Genomic DNA, 19,742 nt, shown 5'->3' with positions numbered 1-19,742 from the left:
AACTAATTTTCCCTAAAATAGATCAACCCTCTTTATAGATCTCTTAATTAACCACATTCCTAGCCATCTCCCTCCCTCCCTTCTCAGAAGCACAATGCTTCTGCACTCCCTGCTGTCCTCTTTTTCCTGCACCCCCCCAGCACAGGCTGCTCCTGCCATAAGCCGTCATCTTTTCAATAGGAGCAGTATTATTTTTGGTGCAGCAGGAACTTCATCCTGCCCTAGTTCATGCAGTGTACTTTGCCTTCTTTCTTCCTTGCATGATTTGTTGCTGCAGCTTATCATTACACGCGCTCTGCTCCCCTTCTGCTACTGCTTCAAAGCACTCCAGATTTTTTGATTTGCCTCTCCTACTGCTCCAAGACGCTGAGTGATGCAGAGAACCTCCTACAGCCAGAAAGTAACTGTGATTTTTAGCGATGATGTTTGCTCTAACTATTTAAAGCACACTTAAGAAGACACATAATAAGTAGGTTTGAGGGAAGTGGTAGCAATCCACCCACTACGTTCCTTTTAGCTAACCCTTTAATTAAATATTAAAGATATGGTTCTCAGGAAGATTTAAAATAACCCACTGACAGAAAAAAGAGACAGGTTAAAAAACAGCAGAAAAAGAAATAATTCCCCCTAAAGACTTACCACACCTTCATGCTGGTTTTAACATAATTTCATTGTGCTGATGAGAGAAGAGCTCTTCCAAAAGGAAATAACAAACCTTATGCTTTCCAGTGCTAGATCACTCTCTTTGTTCTCCAGGGAGGCACACTAAGAATTGCAGATTATTTGATGCTTAACTAAACATACTAGTTTCCTCTTTCATAAGGGATAGAAAAAAAAGTTTATAAAAATTGAGTAAGTAAATTACTTGAAATGCTATTCCTCACTCAAAAGACACACTCTGGTGCTGGATGTACAGAACTGATATGCTGTTTGAGGGGAACGGTATACATATACAGATTATAGCACTGTCTCCCTGTATAAAAGGGTGAGATAAATGACAGCAAGATCTGGGTAGATTTGTGGTACAAACCATTTCCCTTTATAACTGAGTGAAAGCACAGCAGGTGGGCACCACAAATGATCAGAGCAGAATGAGAAGAGACTACTGATGGGAGATTAGAAGTGCAAGAAACCAGGTATGTCCACAAACCTGAGTGGCTCTGACTTGCATATTTGTTTTCGTGAAGGCTTTGATTATTTTTCTCTGTATCTAGCTGACAAAGCATTGGTAGGTTAACTGAGCAGTGGTTTGGTACTAGTACTGCACGAAGCACGAAGTACTGCAGCTCTGCTGCTTCTTCACTTGTGTTTGAACTCCATTGTCCTTTGTGACTCTTTTGTTCTTCTGTGCTGTGTGTAGTTTTAAATCAAACTCCAGACCCCCAAACTCCCTAGAGTATAGTCACCACTGTTGCTGTAATTCAAACAGAAACTGGTCAACCATTTTGATTTGTTCTTGTGTTAGCTATACAATGGTAAGTGTTTCCAAACACACACTGCTCTTCTCCTCCAAATCAGTCTTACAATCGATACTGTCCTACTTTCAATTAAAGTATCACAACACTTATATCTATATGGTGCTTAGAATCTCACAACAGAAAACCTGTAACTTTAAATACAAGAGCTGACCAAAATGATTGAATTCCTGAGGCAACAGAAACGATACTGGTGATTTTATTCAGCACGTGTCCAATACGATTTTCCATTTGGAATCCACATTTTTTAATACTTTTCTATACCATTCTTAACATTACCTTCAGCTTTTATGGAGTCCCTTAGAAAGTTTTTTTTTTCAATTTGTTTACCAGAAAACTTAAATTTTAATGATTAAATAATAGGACATTTATATACATCAGTGGGTTTTCTCAGATACTGGGCTCTAAGTACATACAATGTCTATTGAGTGAAAATAAAAAAGAAAAATTCCAGTCATGCAAATCATCTTACAAACCATGTTCCATTTGACTTGAAAATTTTTACTGTTACTGGCATATCATTTCAAAATTAAACAGATAAAATTTTAAGGTTGCTTTGTCCATTTCCATTCATTTGTTTTGCTGTTTTGAAGAACTGACAGGCCACATGCTACTGCAGAAGGTACTGGCAGGGTAATAATTGTTCTGCTACCACCAACCAACCCCTTCGAGCCCTGGTGTGGATGTGTTTTAAAAAACCACCTAACCTTCAGCTAACTGCACTGGTTTATTTCTGAACAGCACATCACAATATCAGCACAGAGAGCACATTGTAACCGGTTGGGTGATTCCACTTAATAATTTTTCAACACTAGGACCTTTCAGCATTTTAATTCTGTTTTCATTTATGAATTAAAGGTCATATATAGAGCACAAATGAGGTCTAAATTTAGTCACAGCAGACCACAGTTCCACATAAAGACAAATCTTCAAGTTATGTTGACCTGCTAGGAGACAAAGATAAACAGCACAGCAAACATGTACCTGCAATGCACTGCTTCCCTATTAAATATTAACTGTTTCATTTACATTTAAATGAACTGAGCAGTAATGGATAGACTTTCCAGTACTGCTGTTTGGTGCTGCTGTCATGGAAAGAAGCTGAAGACAATGTGGGCTGTATGGGGGCAAATGACGCAATTTCAGCATCCGCTCAAGTGACTTCAATGATGACCATTCTCCAGTCTTGAAACATAATCCTACACAGCAATTTTTTTTTCTCTCCCTCTGTAAACACATCTGTTCATAAATAACTTAGATGTCTCCTTGACATTCATGGTATGTAACTGAAGCTGAAGTAGAAAAGGATGGGCGGTGTACAGCACTGAGGAGATGTCACAGTACTTTTTTTCAGCATTTTTGTCAAGTGCAGGTTGCTAACATCAGCCATCAGAGACAGGCGGGGTGACCCACCCATATTTTTCATGGGTCTTCACCAAACTCTTAAATGTTGCTTCAGCTTCCTTTCGACTGAATGACTTTTTTGATTTGCCAGCTTTTCTGCAGATACGGCCCTGCGCCAAACAAAAAAGAAAACCTTCATTAAAGACGTGAACACGCATCTGGAAACCACAGCTCAACTTTTCAATGCATCAGGCCAAGAGGCATTCACTTACGGGTACCAGAAAGCAGAGTTCCCAAACTCGAGCAGACAAATGCATTATTAGAGATGACTAAAAATTATATTCAGTGAAGGGGAAAGAAAAAAAAAAAAGGAAGAAAAAAAGACAGCTGCTGGACTACTTCTTCCCAGCGAGCCCCTGTGCTGGCGTGCTGCCCTGCATGCAGCACCCAGCGGCGGCTGCTGCGGCCGTGCCACAGGGCTCGCGTCCCTCTCTGCTGCACTGCGACCTCTGCCATTAAGTATTTGACATGAGGATCCCCATGCCCACCCTGCATAGCCAGGGGGGAACTTCTGTGCAGGCAGGGACTGCGAGGCATACACCGCTCTGCCACAGAACTGGTGCCTTGGCATAGCTGCGTCTCAGGGCTGCCCGTATTCACCCCTCGCTGCCAATGCAAAGTTGTCACTAAAAATTACATCCATCCTACGAAACACACTCCATTCTTCTTCCTCCAATTTGACCCGTGAGAAATGAACAGCAGAAGTGCCTTAAACCAACTTGCTTCCAACTTACATCAAAAATTCTGATTTGTTTATTACCCCTTCATGACAAGTTTGATAATAAATGAAAATATATCCATTTACATACACTGCATTTTTATTGCTCTGCAATTAGATATTACTTCTAAATGCACAGCAGTATAAAATTTCAAATCCTTCTTTGGCAATAGAGACTTTTACTGAGTTATTAACAGCTTACCTTATTTTTCATATTGGTCTATGTCAATTACCAACTGAATTATAGTTGCAGATTAATACCACTCTACAAAAATAAATATCTTAAAATAAATAAAATTAAATAAACACCTTTAAAATATTTATGTGTATTGGATTTATCACAAAATAGAAGTTTATTAAACTCACTGGTCTAATAATTTTAGTAATTGTTTGACAGACTGCACCAAAAGCCCTTTTAATAATGAATGGTATTTGATGAGCAGATATCACATTGCAGTGTTATAATTATTAAGAACCAAGTTAGCATGTTCTCATTTTTTTCCATTCTATAGCTCAAAATGATGCATTAGGGGGGCTTCTTTTGCCTCTCTGATTTTACTGTCAAATTTTAAATTTTAAACCAAAAATTCTTCATTTGCAATTGCATGCAACAAATACTGAGAAAATAATCAGGTATATGGAGGGAAAAAAAGGAGGAAAATGGGAAAAAAGAAAACAAAATCTGTCCTTGGAGCATCAAAGTTATATTTACAGAGTAAAATGAGTAAGATAAGTCTGCACTGTGGACAAACTTTCTTTCTAGAAAGCTGTCACAGTATTACAGAGGCTCTTCTGTGTTCAGTGCTGCTCCTATTATAACAAAACTATGGACACATGAGAGAAAAACGGCTGTTTCCTGCTCCTGTTTTAACAAGTCATTTTTCAGTGCAGTTTGAGTTCTCCTTTAGAGCCTACCTTAACCAAAGATTAGGAACAGCCTCTAATTCCCACCTCAATTGATTCACAGTCAACTTATACCCATTCAGTTTTCACAAAAATAGCTATTTTACCTGTCAATGCTTTTTCTCACCTTTCTCCCTATTTCCCATTTAGAGACTAGAAATGTATTTTCTCTTTAAATACCCTTTGATAGAGTAAACAGCGAGACACCTTCTCCATCCCTATACTCATTTGGCAATTAATATGTCCCAAATAAGGATGATCTGCATGGTTCTCAATTTAACCCCAACCATAAATTTTCTTAGAAAATGCTCATTTTTAGTTGTGACAAATAGAATAATTAAATAAGACTGAGTAACAAATTTTTTAAATCTTACTGAATAATTATCATACATAATTATATAATGTATAATTATCAATCATAATTATCCTGCAGAAGTATTTTTGTTGTTACAAAACACATTTTGTATTTTCTTCCTAATCTGAGGTTTTGTTGGAAGCACACTTAGAGAAACATAGGAAAAGATAAAGTGCAACAGAAGACTAAATCAGCACAGGAAATGCTGTCCTCAAAATCTCAACAAAGATATACTTTTGAAAGTAAATATAAACTTACTCTACTAAATTTCTAGATCAGATCCATTTGCCATCTCCTATGTTTTACACATTATTAATCATTTAAAGTTTTGATGCCTTTCTGAATTATGTGCATAGCACCTAGGACAGTATGATCTACCTATTCCCCAGCTTTAACAAAGTATTAATATTAAGCTGTACCTAGAAAAGGGATCTTTGCATTGTGAACAGCTATTGCTCATGTTTGGTGTCAGCTACGTATAGCTTTCAAAGCAGAACAGTAAGAATTCTCTGGTGTTGCAATAAGGTGGGGTATATCATCACATTATCTAAAATGTTACTGGAGCCATGGCAGATGAAATGAGCATTGTTTCATGAGTTTATTCTGATACTTTTTTGTTGTTAATGCAATGGATCATTAAACCCACTTCCATTCTGGTACCATATGCAGGTTGTATGTAAACCGCACCATCAAAGACCAGCTAATTCTACACTGCTGTGGTCCATGTATTTCTATGTTTATACAGAAACTATGGGCAGCATGGTCAGCACTGTCTCTTATTAACCCATATCCTACCAGCTGTTTATAATTTGGATAAAATTTAACCTCCTGGACTGAAAGTTTCCCTATTTGGTGCCTCAAGTAAACCTGGGGTAAAAAAGAAAGAAGTGTGGAATTTCAGCTGACAGAATTCAGATGGTGTTGAGTCTATACTCGGGTGGTATCTACTCTCTTACTGAATTTTACCTTTTTGCCATTCCCACAAAACTCTTTAAGTAAAAAATGTCATTTTGGATGCAATTATAAAAGAAAGTGTCAAACCTTTTAACAGGCACCGTTACCTCTGACTACAGTTTATTTTCAGACTGCTACTTAAACATCCAGTCATTTTAACTCGGGTCAGGAGCCTGCGAGCTGCTGCATTCTGCAAACACAATAACGATGGTAAATACAGTATGTAAATATAGTGCTGGCCACAGCTCTGTTGCACACAACTGCATTTTGCCCATTGCCCAAACCTCATGCGTCACTACTGTCAGGGTAAGATCATTTTCATGGCCAATGTTTTGATGTGTCCAGCACCATATCAAGGAAAGATAACAAAATGATATCGGAACAAGATCAAAACATTCCACAAGAGATTAAAAACAACGGAGAAAACCCAAGAAAGCCTTTCATAACGATATCACTGTCGACTTCAGCTCTGAGAAGTCGCACCAGGAGCTTATTTAAATACTTGCAATACTTCAGGCACTCACAGAGTGCCTTTCATAAAGGAATAACTGAAAACCTAATTAAAGAGTTGGAGAGAACATTTCAGATTTTGCCATCTGCTGTGACTTCGTGTACTTTTCAAGATATAATTTTAACAAGCTAGAAACATATGAAAGGTGAAAGCAATGCCACAGCATCCAACTGGTTTATGCAGCCGTGCTGAAATGCAGGGGGACGTGTGCTGTGCTCAGCCTCCTCCCTCGCTCATGCTCTTGCTGAGCCCAGTCTGCATGGCACGGTGAGCAATCGCATGCCACTCATCCAGGCTTTGCCCAAACTAATGAGCTTGAACAAACAGCTGATAAGGATCTAGTCTATAACCCTGATAATAGTGGGCAGAAAGACCTCCTGGAACACAATCTGCTGTGGGCAGCCTTCTCAGGATCCTGATCATACTGAGAGACCAACGGCTCCCTCCTGCCATGTTCAGCAAAAGACCCAATGCGAATGTCACATATGATTTGTCCCTCTATCCTGGTTTCAGTTGCAATACAGTTCATCTTCTTTCTAGCAGAAGCAGTGGTTTGGATTTAGTATGAGAATAATGTTGATAACATACTGATGTTTAGTTGATGTTTTAGTTGATGCTGAGTCAAGGGCTTTTCAGTGCCTTGTGCTCAACCAGTGAGCAGGTGCACAAGAAGCTGAGAGGGAGCATGGCCAAAGAGGATGAGGTAAGCAAGTGGTTGGGTTGCACTTGGTTGCCTGCTGGGATTAAACCACAACACATCCACATATATGGACCACTGTGGGCAAATCTGGGAGCTTTTCTACTTCCAAGTGATGCTGCAGTAGTCTCTACATTTTTGCACAATCATGAACACATCTCCCCCTCAGAACACTGTGTGGCACTGAAGCACATCCACAAAAATATTCAACTCAACATCCACTAGCTCTTTAAAGTCTGTCAGTACCATTATCAGCAACATGCCATGTTGATTCTTCCCCAACACCACCAGGTGACAAAGCGGTCCGAAGACAGAGTTAAGTCCTGTATAGAGATACCAAATATGAAACCCGAAACTCTCGAGCCCTGTAATCCCACTACGACCATGTATCTGCCCACGTCTGGCCTGTGTGTCACGAAAAACAGTCCTGACATTTCTACTGGTCTTTTCAGAGTATGGACGGCCTCAGGAGGATTTCTTTGGCAGCAAAAAAGGGATTTTGCTCTCTTGTCAAATCAATGATAGTAGCTCCCAGACCAAAACCCAACAATTTTAGCACAGCACACAGCACCAGGTGTGCTTCCATGCGTGTTCTGTTGGCACTACCTGGAAGGACAGGACTATGTAATGGAAGTCAACCTTTCACAGGATAATACAATCACCGAAGTGCTGGCTGGAAGGAGCCTATGGTGGTCTCTAAGTCCACCTTAGACACTTGGAGCTGAACTGCCAACACAGGTCAGCTGTGGCAGTGCACAGCCATGTCCTGAACCCTTTAATGTTGTGTCAGTCCTCTCCTGATGCCACTCCCTGTTATACTAGGTCCCAAATTTTCAGAGATTTATTGTACACAGCTATCAGCCCTTCCAGGACAGATGTTATCGCAGAAACCACGTAAGCCCCTGTGCTACATGTCTCTCAGATGTCATAGCAACCCTTCAGGCAGATCCAGACCTTTTTTCTTGGACCAGTTAACAAAAAGCTGCATACATTTCAAGTGCATTGCTAAGAGACTCAGAAGTAGGCAAGCCTTCACGTTACTAGCACAGCTCTTAACGCAAACTCCTCAGCCCTGCGTACATTTCATTAATCCTGGCAATGCAAATAACTCAAGGCTGGTCTCCCAAGGGCAAATCATACCTGCCTTCTGAACATGGGGCTAAACTTGACCCATCATGTAAGCCAGCTTAAGGATGCATGGATACAGTCTCCATTTTCTGCCTCCATCTCTTAGCAGATCTCTATAGCAGGCTCTACTGACTCACCCCTAGGTAAAAGTCAAGAGACAGAAAACAAGCAAAAGTTGAGAGAAGTACACAAAAGACTGCAGGAAGTCACTGTGCCACACACAACATCTGTGGTGATCCCCCCAAGGACAGGAAAGAGATCCACAAGGACATGCTCATTTTCCAAGTCTATTGTCCCAGGCTTCTCCATGGATGATGCAAAAACTATGGATTTCCTATGTACTGAAGCATGCTATGAGTTTTGGGTATGTAACATGTTCCGTAGCGTGCCAGTGATAAATGACTTTGGGCCCCATCTGTTCAAAGCCACATACTATGCAAACATACTCAAATCTTTTCTGATAAGGAACAGAGGAACGCAGTGCTTAAGCAGTTTTATCCTAGAATATTTAAACAAGTTTACAGAGAAAAATCTTTCCACTGGCTTGAGAGAAGCATTCAAAAGTAGAGCGATGCTAAAGTGAGCTACTGTCATGCTCTCAGTGCAATGATTGCAATGTGTCACAACATCACTGTTAGAGTGCAATACACACAGTCTCTCCCCCCAATTACATGGTTTATATTTTTTTCCTTCACGTACTGATGTGGCACAGTTAATCATCTCTCAAAAACTGCACACAATTTATATTGCACTATATATAATTATTAGCTATAGCTAAAACAAAGCAGTATAGAAACTGATACAGACAAATACTGTCACAGCATAAGTGAATTAAAAATGGGATGTTTTCCTGCAAATGTGTAATTTCTGAAGCAGTATTTCCATGCCTTTTTTGTTCTCCTTTTTAAGAATAATCCATACAAAGAAGTGAAAACTTAGCAAGTTCCGGCTTTAAAGCATCCTATAAATTGCGCCTTCTGGGAGTATAACTGTTCTTTGTCCATGAAAACGAAATCCAAGTTCCAGCTGAATAATTGTTAATGCTCATTTGTCTGTGTGCAGCCTAGTGCCAACAGCTCTTAATCGATACAAATGCTTACAGTCCCAATCTTTGTTTGACAGCTACAGAGCACTGCGCTGCTCTTCCTCACCTTTCCCTAAGTCTCAGCACTGAGCTGGCAGCATGCTTTCAGCACAGATAAGGGTTAAGAAACTCCCTTCCGGTATTTTATGGGTGGAACAAACTCTGCGTTGGCAAAAGTACAAGAAAATATGGGTGGCTGGCTACATTCTTAGAAGGTGCCTCAAGCTGAAGGTGCCAGGGCTGAAGGTCTTACAACATGGTGGGCTTCCGTCAAAAGAGATAGTCCCTGTCCCCTGCCACCAGATGGGCACCTGCTAGTCTAGGTGACAGAGGGATGTTTTCTGTTTGAGTCTTTTGCTGAGCTCCCTGGACTACCTTTCTGTGGAATCACGTACCAGCAGAGTTCCTGAGAGCCAGTTCAGGTGAGAAGTCTGGGAACATGACAGCAACTCTTTACTTAAGTCCACAAGTCCTCCACATCACGAACCTGAAGTTACCCAAGCCAAACACAGTCACGGTTATAAACTCAACCAAAGCAAAGCAAACCATTCTTTGTGACAGGCTGTAAAGGTAAAGGCACCACAGTCCAGACAACATGTCTATCTCCACATTTCCCAAAGTTTTACAATGCTAAAACAAAAAAAGAACAAAACAGTAGTAAAAAGCAGGCTGCCTCTGGGAACATTTAATCAAGTTAAACTCAAATTTAGTAAGATCAGAGTCACAAGCTGACGTGCTTTTCCCTTGCTATTTATACAAATGTGTCAATCTCTTGACTGCGGTATGTTTCATACTGATGCACATGGACATCTACTCAAAGAGCCCCCACTTTTAAGTGCTTTAAGTCCATATCCTCAAATGACCTTTGGGAAGAGGGTTATCTGTATTTTACAGGTGGGAAAGAGGAATATAGTGAAGTTATATGACTTGCCCATGGCCGCACCTGAAGTCAGTGGCAAAACCTGGAAGCTTAACTCAGATCACCTCTTCTCAGACCAAATGCTCTAACTGTGAAATAACCTCCTCCCCCCAATACTTTTAGAATCCTAGATATATTTTAATTGAAATAATATTATCGAACTTACAGAAAATTTTATATTTATAGAAATTCATAGAAAATTTGTAAAACTAGTAACATCAATTTCCTCTGTTTTGCGATGCTTTAGGGTTTTTATATGGACATGTATTATGGAAAAAAGTCCTACACTTCTTACTGCAGCTGGGGGTTTGTTACCATTTGTAACTCAAACCTAGAAACAGGAGAAATATGTAGTCATTCCACAGCTCATAAAGCCTGACTGTGACAAGCATCTGAGCTCCAAGCCATTTCATAATGCAGGCTTATGTCTTCCTTCCTTGGGTTTATTTTCATTCATCTTTGAATGCAGGTTTGGGGATGTAACTGACTTGAAACTCTACCAAGGAGTCACTGCAGAAGTTCCATGGGTTTTGGAGAGCCTGTGCAGAAGAGGATTAAATCAACGATTTTAACAACACACACAAAATCGTGAAGTAGATAAAAAAAGACATATTCCAAGGACAGAGTCCACACATGCATGACGCAGGCACGTATCTGCCACACGAGGCTGAGGACAAGCATGCCTCACGTATCCTTCCCCAGTGTGACTTTTAACTGGAATGGGGCAAATCAGACTGGCACCTTGATCTTGTTTCAGAAGAGGAATCACCTGAACATCTGAAACGTGGTGCCCACTTACGTGTTCTGTGCAGACTGATAGGGACTGCAAATTAATTTTCATCAAAGCATACCCACACTTCTCCCTAGCTTAGGTTTTTTCAATTCCCAGTGCAGTGCTGGTTTCAGCAGTCAGCCAGGTTAGGTAACAGTGCCACATCCCTCCTGTGTAGCTTGTCCTGTGACTTTCAGGATCTACTCAGTTACTGCTGTTTGCAGACTGAGTTAAAGACCAACACCATGGAGTGCTCAGCACCCTCCAGAAATGACCAATGGAATACAACTCAGACCAGCCCTCATGCTTTCAAAAAATACAATGAGACCTTCTATTCCATTTACAAGTGCAACAACTGGATCCTGTGCACCTTGAATTTAAGGCACATTTTAAGCCATTTAGTCAGCACAACTACTGCAGTCTCTGAGGTCCTCCCTGTTTAACCACAGAGGAATTGCACCCAGCAATCCTTCTACCTCCCATCTCCCTTTGCACTGAACATCAGTGCTACCTTTTTTGACATTTACAGGAGAAAACTGGAAACTGTATGTGAAGGACTGAATATGTCAAGGAAAAGAAGAGCTCTTCACCGACTCTCACCAGCCCAAAGGAGCTTAGATGGGAAAAAGAAACACAGCCAATATTGTGTTACTTAACCAACATCCCACTTTGTGAGAGCAGATGCCCACACGGGGACATGCCTCGGATCATGCCTAGCAATAAGACACTCCCAGGATATGAGAAGCTGAATTACTGTGGAGTTACAAATCTTCAATCTGGAAGTCTCCAGTCACGCATGGAAATCCCTGGGCATTGTGTAGATGCTAGGAAAGCTGCATATGTTCAAGGCTAGCCTGTATAAGGAAGAGTAAATCTTCCTCACAATAGAAAGTGGGTTACTTAGGTTACTCCTCCAGGATATTACCCTTCAGGTTCAATACAGTATCTGACAAAACACCCCAATGCTACATGGTTCTCTCTGCCTGAACACTTCCACTGAAGAAAATGAGCACTTCTTATATAACTCAGGGAAGAAGAACCTTGCTCTTTTGAGCAATTTTCTTACAATCCAAAGCTGCAATTTTTTCAAATTCTTATTTAGGAGATCAGCCAAGTATTGCCAGGAAGAAGTAGTTCTCCCTCCATAAAAGCATGTTTTAAAATAAGTAGGGTTTTTTTCAATTTAGGGATTTAATTTATTTGATGACTATTTTAACATTAAGGATGATAGTTGAAAGTATTTTAAAATTTTCATTTTTATGCTTCAAAGGAAGAAAATGGAGATTATATCCCCCCTGCTTTTTAAAAGAATTAAAAAAGCTTCTTATTTCAATGAGTTGGAATCTCTCTGTCTTCATTCCTCTCAGTAGAGTTTATTTGCATAATAATAGTGGATGGTCAGAACAGCAATATATCAGAGTACACATGAAGAATATTTTTTCCAGCCTCTTCATCAGGCCCAGCATTTAACATAGCAAATATATATGCTCCCACTTAAATTTCAGCTTGACAACCCCAGGTTTCTCAATTGAAATAAAAGAGACATCTAGAAGGTCTGTTTTTCCTCTGTAGCGAAACAATACTCTGTTACCTCTTTGGCCCAGCATTTATACCTTTTAATGGGGAACAAGCCCCTTAGCACAGTGTTTGTCTCCTCTGTCATCTTTGTATACGAGTCAATGTGTTTTTCACCTATGGACCTAAAGCAACATTTCTTCCCTTGATGACAACCATCATCATTTGCTCGGGCAACTAATCGAAAGCAAAAACCAAACCAGTTTTATTTTTTAAGGCCCTAATAGGATACAATGGCTCCAAATAATTCAGAGGCCACTGTGTTCTCTGTACCTTTCTGCAGCTTTTGAGATTAGCTGATTTATTCATGGCTACAGTCCTCAGACCCAGCATCTGGAGTATGAAAACCCATGGATTTGCAATTAATTTCTGCTATACACATTTGAAAGGCCTAGAGTCTGCTGACCTCCTGGACACTGTGCAAGTCCCATCTGCTATCTGCTCGCTCACACTTTTGTTTGAAAAGGATGAAGAGGGAGTAATTTAGACTATGATTAACAGCTACCTTCTGTAGCCGTTTTTCATAAAATAAGCCCATTTCTCCTGTTTCAATCTTGTAGAAGTCAGCTGGGATATTCGTATCTTTAAAATGAAAAGATAAATCCACTCAATAGTAATAAAAGGCATATACCATTTGAGGCAAATGAACACGATTCCACTGAGGTAGTTCTAATGCTACAATGTGAGGGATCAAAGTACTAGACACCAGCAACTTTTATTTGAATTCAGGAACTTTTCTCATACAGAATTAAAGCTTAACTACAAACTATCTTTTGATTTTTATTTAAAACATTATACAGAAGCCCACAATAGCAAGAATACTCAGAACTAGGGGTTCCTTGTTCCTATTTTAGTATGACCTAGCAAAATTGTTATGGTCCTTCTATTCCCTGGAAGAATCCTGGCAAAATTTTTATGCTCCTTCTATTCACTGGAAGAATAAGAGAGTACTTCCCGCAAAATGAAGACCTTTTTCCATGACATAATCTGCAGAGTCACCAGTTACCTGACAGCTACTTTTGGCTGGCAGTTCTGTCTCCAGCCTCCACAGAGAGAACAAGTGACTCCTAAAAAGAGGACAAGCCACTGGTCAGCACTACTGCAAGCTTAAGGCAAAAGTCCCCAAGGCATCAGGTGCAGCTCTGTTTGTTGCTCTCAAAAAAAGAAAAAAATTCCTGATGCATTATTCGGACATTGGCATACATAGCTTTGTCCTCTTTTAAACTTCCACCAAACCAGCATCAAATCATTCTTCAGTGAGAAAAAATATGACTACTAGAAGACACAAAATCTTCTCCCACTTTTGAACAGTCTGCTCCTTTTCCTTTGGGACCACATCATCCACTATGTTTTCAAAGGAGACAGACAGCTCCTCCCTGAAACATGGGCACTGGTCTCAGCCATGTGTGTTGTCATTCAAGGAGAGCCTTGATGAACCTCCTGCTGTTCCAATCCTCTCCTGTGACTCACACTGTTCCCCCTTCCTTCCTTCAATTATTGATATTGTTGTAACAATTACACCATTATGGGGACCCCTGGTGGCCTAGTGGTTAGCGTGCAGGACTCTCACCTCTGCGACCCAGGTTCGAATCCAGCCAGTACCCCGGGCAGATGGAGTCCGTTAGGCCTGTGAGGCCATCCATCTATGAGAAGGTCACTCTAAACAAACCTACGTCCTGAGGACCTCACTGCCATTGTCCAAGCTTGCTTGGCCCCGGCAGATGAACCTTAGGATTAAAGGGTGGGCTCAGTTCAGCGCAGGCTGTGTCTCACCTAAAAAATCCATTGCGCAGGCTGGAAAGGTAAAAGACCTTTCCCCAAATCTTCGTTCGCGAAGATGGGCCATTATTATTATTATTATTATTATTATTACACCATTATGAGGAAGTGGAGACCAATGGGCTAATTTTTAAACCTCTCTCTTAAATTATCAATAAACCATTTTAAAGGGCTAAAAAAGGAATAACACTCAATGGGCCACTTCCATGGCCCGGATGACAGACGGACAAGATATGGAAAGCTCTGCCTAGACAGGTATGTTGAACAGTTGCCCTCAGGACAACAAACAACTGGTATTTAAATTACTTCATTAGCATCACCCCACCTCCTTGGCAGGCACCCTGGCTCCGAAGCAGCTCGAAGTGACTGCATCGCAGGTTCAGCAGGGCCGAGCTTTTGCCTGTGATGACAGGAGCCAGAGAGCAGCTGACTGTTCAGGAAGCAAGTACAAAGTCACCCCTTTAAAAGCAAAGCTACAGTTGAGTTAAGGACAACACCAAGTTTTTTAAAATAAGATTCTGGATCCCAGACAGATAAACAGTCTTCGGCCTTTGATGTACTGAGAATTCCCCTCAAGATACTGACTAGAGCTGTGTGAATAATTGATTTTCTCAGCTGAATAGCTGAAGCAACCAACCAAACAAACCCCAACTTGTTTGTTAATTAACATTTTTTTCCTTGAAAACTGGGAAAAAGAAAAGTTAAGTTTTGGATGGTTTAATTGTTATATTGAAAGAAAAATAATCTCTCATTTTAAACATTTCTCTTTACAGACAAAAAATCTAAAAATGCAACACTAGATTCATGATAGGAAGCAAGGGCATGCATCCCATAAGGTAGGACATCTCTTAAGCAAGGTCACCTGAGGCATATGGTTCCTTCTTGGTTAAATCTAGAGAAACAGATGCTCTGCTTTAAATCCAGTCCCTGGGAGACATGCTCAGGTTTGGGAACCTGGACTCATGTTTCCCCACATACGAGGGCAATGCTGAAAAGTATTGAAAAAGTGCTAACTTAATTTCTCTACTGCATGCTTGTGTCTCCTTACAGACACAACTCCTGAGTGGCATCCCATGAGATGTCAGAACAACTTATCTCAATTTCTCTTTTACTCTGCTCAAAGTTCTGTGAAATCCATTAAAAACATCTGCATTTGTCAAGAATCTTGACTGTCTGAAAATGTATTTTCAATGCTAGTTTTATCTGCTTTTTGATCATTTTGTCAAGAAGCAGGTCATACATGTTCATAGTTACTATTACCTCTAATAACAGACCAAGAAGTGCTGTGTTTCTTTCTGAAGAACCAGCAGAGAACTGCAGTGTTGCAGTTAGTTCAGCAAAATGGGACTGATGAGAAACATTGCATGAAATCAATCACCTTAGTTTTATCACTTGAATCACCAGAAGGAGGAAGGTGTGCTGGTGAGACATTCAGCCCTGCTCACTCACGCTGGCGCCTATGCCAGCGAGGCGCACTTTTGGATGCGTCACAGGCTGGAGTATTCACAGTGATTTCATGCTAAATCATGGTGCTGCAAATCGGTGACATTTCTCTGGAAGGTCCCGTTGACCCACCGGCGATGGCAGTGCCCTATCTCCCACTTAGCCTCATGGCTGCTGCCATTTGCTCAGGCAGGGTTGTTCCGAGGGGGTGGAGAGTGGACCTCACCCTTCCAGCCTTGCTGATTAACAGCAAGCATCTTGAATATTTTATGCTATTGCAGGGTGCAGGCTGCTTACAGAAATTACAGAATTTGGCTGGTGACAGCCATCGCTATTTGTTCAGGACAGCTCCTTGCAGGCACCAGGACTGCCCACGGCATGGCAGGAGTCACCCAAACCTGGCTCTGCAGCGCTGGGGAATGCACACCTTGGCCCTCGACACTCCATCAGCTCCATTCTCATTTTCAAAAACTAAATGGTCAAAAGTAGATCACCTGTAAAATGAAACGAGGATAGGGGAGCGCCAGTCGTATTTTGAGCCCTATTATGCAATGGAGTGGGGATTACATAACGAGGGGAGTGCAATTACAGAAACGTGGCTCCCATGACACGGACCCCAGCTACGGTGACAGGCCAGCAACCCATCACAGGTGACACCTCTCTAACCCAGAAAATAAATTTACTGACAGTATTGCCTAATAACCTTTGCAATTGGAATGAACAATCTGAAAGGTTGAAACACACATGTTATATCTATTTAACTACTAATTTACTTTGAGCAATTTATTTCTGACTTTTTTTTATCCCACACACATTTTCTTTTCCTTATAATTGACTTTGTAAACTTCTGGCAGAATGTTATTGAAACCCTTGCTTTTTAAATGTGTTCATTAATGATACACACAAACATCCTCTGTTATCAAAAACTGCTACTACTTTCTGAAAATCTCTTAAGTGCTTTGGGGAAGAAAATTGTCAGATTATACAGCTGAGAATTTATTACTAATAAAACAATTCAGCGCTTCTCTTCACTGAGCCATTTTATGATCCCAGTGAATCTTCATTTAAGCCCTTTAGCATTCAACACTGCAGAAAGAGGGTGAATTGTTCAAAAAACTGAGAGAATTTAGTACTGTCCTTCTAAATTAGTGTTAAAAATAGCAAGAACTATGGCCTCTCTAAAAAGAGATGGGTTAACAGTAAGATGCAGTAAGAGAAGCTACAAAACTTCTGTACCTTCAACATACACCAAGCTCAGTGTCAATTAAAATTCCCTTTTTTTTTTCTGGTAGATGTTTTTATATCCCAAGGTGACCTAGGAAACTTGACCTCTTCAAATGAAGTGCAGAGAAAAATACTATCTGATTAAAAAAAGGAGCAGTAGGCCCAAATCAAATAGGAAAAAAGGAGGAAAAGCCACTTACAAAAGAGCCTGTTGAAAAATCAAAATTAATTTTCAGTCTTAAGAAAAACTAAGCCTTTAATTCAGCTCATGCAAACAGTTCCATAGAAGGAAACAGCAGTAATCTCACTTTTAAGCAAATGAGAAACACGTTATTATTTGCTCTTTTTCCACCTACTTGCAAAGATACAAATTTAATAAGTTACTTAGTATCATTTACTGAGAGACACGGAACTGTGCATGTCCCCTGAATTCAAGGGCAGTCACAAACAGGAAAACCATCCTGTCACAGCTATGTGTACATTGCCCAGTACAATAACCATAAAGGAGGACTGCCTACGAGCTTCACCAGCAATGTTTACCCATTTATTAAAAACGGCTTATGAAATACTTCTCTTCTAAAGATATTCTGCAGGAGAGAAAGAAAAAAAACACATAAAACGCATCGATTCAGCTCAGACGAGATCCTCTGCCGGGGGGACCCGATCACCTCCTTTGAAGAGGAGAGATGGTAGGAATCGTCAAGCTGCTGCAGCTGCAGTACATACCCGAAATTACTTGTTCCTTTCGGGCCGGACGATTTGAAACCGGCACAACTTTTTCCAGCAGCTCAGGCAGAGATTCCCAGTGTGACCCCGCGACACAGCTCAGCCCGGTGTGCCAAACCCCAAAGCCGGGTCGCCCCTTCTTTCCCTAGGGATGCTATGCGGGACAGCACAGACAAAGACCTGGGGGCAGCAGCTCCAGCTCCGCCAGCGGCAGCACTGCACGCAAGAGACCAGCGAGTATGGCCGACTAGTTAGTGAAGGGCAGGAGACGGGAAGCCCCAATCTCAAACCCCACTGGAGCCCGGAGAGCCCCTTTTGCTTTGGGGCGAAGGAGGTGCCCCCCTCGAGGGCATGATATCCTGGTGTGCCACAGGCGGCAGAGCCAAGCAGAGGAACAAAAGCCGGGCGAGAGGACACGATGGATGCATGTGCTCCTCGCCCCTCCAAGCTGCCCCGCATCTCTGCTGCACCTGCCCGAGAAAGGACCCCGGAGCCGAACATGTGTGTCCCTGCCTCCGCCTCACCGGTGACACCAGGTCCTCAGGGAGACCTGTCACCCGGGACTGGCCAAGGTCAGCCGCGGGCTGGCCGCCTTTGGGGTTCCCACCCGCACACCCGCACGGACCCGCTTCCCGAGCGAGTGATGCATGTGCTCCTCCCCGAGCAGGGAGCCCTACCTGCCCCTTGACCAGGCTGGCGGCGAACTGCCTCATGACGGCCTCCACGGTGTAGGCGCTGGACCAGCCGCGGGGGGTGAGCAGCTCCATGCAGATGGCCCCGCCGTCCAGGACGTAGCCGTTCTCTAGGCGGGGGCTGAGCACCCTCATGAAGGGCGGCGAGAAGGGGAAGTTGTCGGGGAAGGTGAGGTTGAGCAGGATGTACTCCGTGTTGGTCTCCTTCATGTCCTGCCACAGCACCGAGTCCTTGTCCACCTGGTGCAGCTTCACGTTCCAGTCGAAGAGGCTCTCGTCCACCAGCTCCACCGAGATGAAGCGGTCGCTGAGCCGCGCGATGTCCTGCAGCTCCTTCATCAGCCGCCGGGTCCGCACCTGCGTGCAGTGCTGCTGCCGGCCCGCGGGCACCAGCGCCGCCGGCCCCGACCCGCACCCGGGGCCGGAGCCGGGGCCGGGCCGCTGCGCCGCCTCCTTGCCGGCGCCGGGCTCCCTGCCCACCTCCCGCGCCTTCTCCCGGCCGACTCCCGAGCGCGCCGGCTGCGGGGGCTGCTTGGCCGGCTCTGGCGCCTTCTTGTTCTTGTGGCCCCCGGGGCTGCCCTCGCTGCTGCTGCTGCTGCAGCCGCCCCCGGGGGGGCCCTGCGGCTGCGGCTTGTTGCTGCTGTTTTTCTGGTTGCCCCTGCCGCGGAGCGAGGAGCCCTGCTGGCTGCTGCTGCTGCGGTGGTGGTGGTGGTGCTTGGGGTCCTCCGTGTCCCGGCTGTGCAGCCGGATCAGCCCGATTTTCCGCAGCAGAGTGGCCATGTTGTGCGCGGCTCTGCGCTCCCTCCCGCCTCTGTGCACCGGTGGGGCTCTAGTGTGGTTATGATCAATTTAAAGCCCGGCTCGGCGGGTTTGCTGCTGGCGGGCGGCGAAACCCCTCTCCGCCGGTCCGGGTGGCGGAGAGGCGGCGGTGCCGCCGCGGTGCCGGAGGATGTGCGGCCGCCCCTCAAACGCCTCCCCTGGCTAGGGCTGCGGCGGGCAGCATTGCCGCAGCGGGGCTGCTCCCGCGGACATCACGGCCGCGCCGCCGTGGCCATGATCTCGTGAAAAGGAAGGAGGATCGGGGGAGGGGGGAGAGACAAAAAAAAAGGTAGGAAGAAAAAAAAAAAAAATCCCCCAGCCGCCCGCACGGGAGAGCCCGCTCCCTCCCCCCGCACAGCGGCGGCGAAGCCGCCTGCGCTGCAGATGGCTTCCCCGGCACCTTCGGATCGCGCCTGGCCGAGCCAATCCCCGGCGGCTCCCGGCGGGCCGGGCCCCGCGCCGCGCCGGGCGCCTCCCCCTGGGGCGGGCGGCGGGGGGGTTGGGAGCCCGCCCGCGCAGCCCCTGCTGTGCCCGCGCTGGCCCGCAGCGCGCCCGGCCCTTTGT

The 19,742-nt window shown here is 43.5% G+C and overlaps 1 protein-coding gene across 1 annotated transcript; it reads right to left on the bottom strand.

Moving 5' to 3' along the window:
• Positions 1 to 1,657: 1,657 nt before the first annotated feature.
• UBE2QL1 (ubiquitin conjugating enzyme E2 Q family like 1) lies at positions 1,658 to 19,729 on the bottom strand. Its single transcript, XM_027680898.1, has 2 exons — positions 18,345 to 19,729; positions 1,658 to 2,989 (listed from the first exon to the last, which is right to left on the bottom strand). The coding sequence occupies exons 1-2, from the start codon at positions 19,137 to 19,139 to the stop codon at positions 2,858 to 2,860; spliced, it is 927 nt and encodes a 308-aa protein (XP_027536699.1). The 5' UTR covers positions 19,140 to 19,729; the 3' UTR covers positions 1,658 to 2,857.
• Between the last annotated feature and the right edge of the window lie 13 nt (positions 19,730 to 19,742).

The sequence above is a fragment of the Neopelma chrysocephalum genome, unplaced genomic scaffold (genome assembly GCF_003984885.1).
Source record: "Neopelma chrysocephalum unplaced genomic scaffold, ASM398488v2 Primary Assembly neopelma1_22b, whole genome shotgun sequence".
Taxonomy (NCBI): domain Eukaryota; kingdom Metazoa; phylum Chordata; class Aves; order Passeriformes; family Pipridae; genus Neopelma; species Neopelma chrysocephalum.
Note: the sequence above shows the minus strand (reverse complement) of the source record. Positions and strands in the feature narration are given on the sequence as shown.

Excerpts from the sequence above, each read along its gene's own strand:
- UBE2QL1 (XM_027680898.1), bottom strand. The coding sequence starts at position 19,139 with ATGGCCACTCTGCTGCGGAAAATCGGGCTGATCCGGCTGCACAGCCGG. Across the intron at positions 2,990-18,344 it reads CCAGCCTGGTCAAGGGGCAG|GGCCGTATCTGCAGAAAAGC; the intron begins GTAGGGCTCCCT and ends TGTTTGGCGCAG.